Below are 1,777 nucleotides of genomic sequence, written 5' to 3'. Positions count from 1 at the left end.
ATACTACTCCAGCGTCAGTATCATCCCAGCCATCGTCACAGACAGTACCCCATTCTCCATTAACGTATACTTCAACACGTCCTTCATAATCGTGAGATCCCCCAACAAGACGCAAGGACTCTGAAAATTAAAAAATAATAATAAAGATACAAAAGGTGTGATCTATACTTACGTATACAAACCACTCCAACATCTTCTGAGTGACCACAGTTATGATTGCTGGTGTAAGAACAGCTGGTAATGTTTAGTTCTGATCCAGTACAGGACACATCGTCCATCAGAATCGACCCTGTACCCCGTCCAAAATAGGCAGAGCCTCTAGCTGTCCCTCCTATTAATAAAGAATTAAACATTAATTAGAAGTCATGAACTATAGTACGGGATATTTTGGAAAAGGGAAAGAATTCTTCATTTTTATTACACATTTGTAGATCAAAATTGGACTACTTTTTTCATAACAAGTTCCTTACCATCAGATAGTCCAAGCTCCCTACACACCACTGAGGCATCAATATCATTAAAACCATCATCACAGACAGTGCCCCAGGCTCCATTCATATATACTTCAAGCCTTCCTTCATAACTGCTGGCTCCACCAACAAGGCGTATTGGAGCTATAATAAAAAAATAATAATAATAATAATAATAATAATAATGACATTATTGATAAAGCTTACAGGAGCAGGATACTCCAGCATCCTCAGAGTGGCCGCAGTTGTGAGTGGTAATGTGAGAACAGCTGGTGAGGAAGGACTCTGTCCCAGAACAGGCGACGTCGTCAATCAATATGGACCCAGTACCCTCACCAAAATAAGCAGAACCACGAGCAATACCTTTTAAAAATAAAATAATAATAATATTTATAATAGTGTGATTTTAGCATTTCTCTTTAATCTATAATACTGTTGACTACTTAAACAATTGGTCCTTCCTATAACTTCACTATAACACACAGTCACTATAATGTCTACAAGTAATTTACCATCAGATAGTCCTAGCTGTCTACACACAACTGTGGCATCAATGTTATCCCAGCTATCATCACAGACAGTACCCCATGCTCCTCCAATAAACAGCTCAACTCTTCCTTCACGATAACTGCTGCCCCCAACAAGACGTAATTGTGCTATAGAGAAAAAGATGAAAGGTCATTCTCAAGATGAAGGTTAGTCTCGCCATGCCCCTTTGTAGCAAAGGGGCATGGCGAGACTAGATGAAGGTTTAAACTTACGAGCACAAACCACGCCGACGTCCTCATAATGGCCGCAGTTATGGCTACTGGTGTGGGAACAAGTGGCCAAGTTCAATTCGGACCCGGTACAGGCCACATCATCCATCAATATTGAACCAGAACCCTCACCAAAATATGCAGACCCCCTAGCAATACCCCCTAAAATAATAATGATCATTAATTATGAATGGATAAATAGTCCATGGTTGATCATAACTTACTGTCAGATAGCCCAAGCTCCCTACACACCACTGACGCATCAATATCATTAAAACCATCATCACAGACAGTGCCCCAGTGTCCGTTAACAAATACCTCAACCCTTCCTTCATAACTGTTGGCACCACCAGCAAGACGGATTGAAGTAGCTTAATAATAATAATAATGATAATAACGATAATAATAAATTGTATAATAATTACTTAGGCAGGTGACTCCAGCGTCTTCGCTGTGTCCACAGTTATGAGTTGAGATATGAGTACAGCTGCTGAGGGTATTCTCAGTACCTAGACACTGGACGTCATCCATTAGAATGGACCCAGTACC

General features: G+C 40.2%; 1 protein-coding gene across 1 annotated transcript; it reads right to left on the bottom strand.

The window, feature by feature from the left end:
• Window positions 1-4: 4 nt before the first annotated feature.
• LOC100637525 (deleted in malignant brain tumors 1 protein-like) lies at window positions 5-1,771 on the bottom strand (the record flags this gene model as incomplete). The annotated part of the gene is made up of 8 exons (XM_011410819.2): window positions 1,654-1,771; window positions 1,453-1,599; window positions 1,232-1,390; window positions 983-1,126; window positions 678-833; window positions 471-614; window positions 173-331; window positions 5-120 (listed from the first exon to the last, which is right to left on the bottom strand). Coding segments are annotated over exons 1-8 (1,131 nt in total), but the record flags the coding sequence as incomplete, so codon positions are not given.
• Window positions 1,772-1,777: the final 6 nt, after the last annotated feature.

This window comes from Amphimedon queenslandica, unplaced genomic scaffold (assembly GCF_000090795.2).
Source record: "Amphimedon queenslandica unplaced genomic scaffold, v1.1 AMPQUscaffold_5959_Cont22079, whole genome shotgun sequence".
Taxonomy (NCBI): domain Eukaryota; kingdom Metazoa; phylum Porifera; class Demospongiae; order Haplosclerida; family Niphatidae; genus Amphimedon; species Amphimedon queenslandica.
Note: the sequence above shows the minus strand (reverse complement) of the source record. Positions and strands in the feature narration are given on the sequence as shown.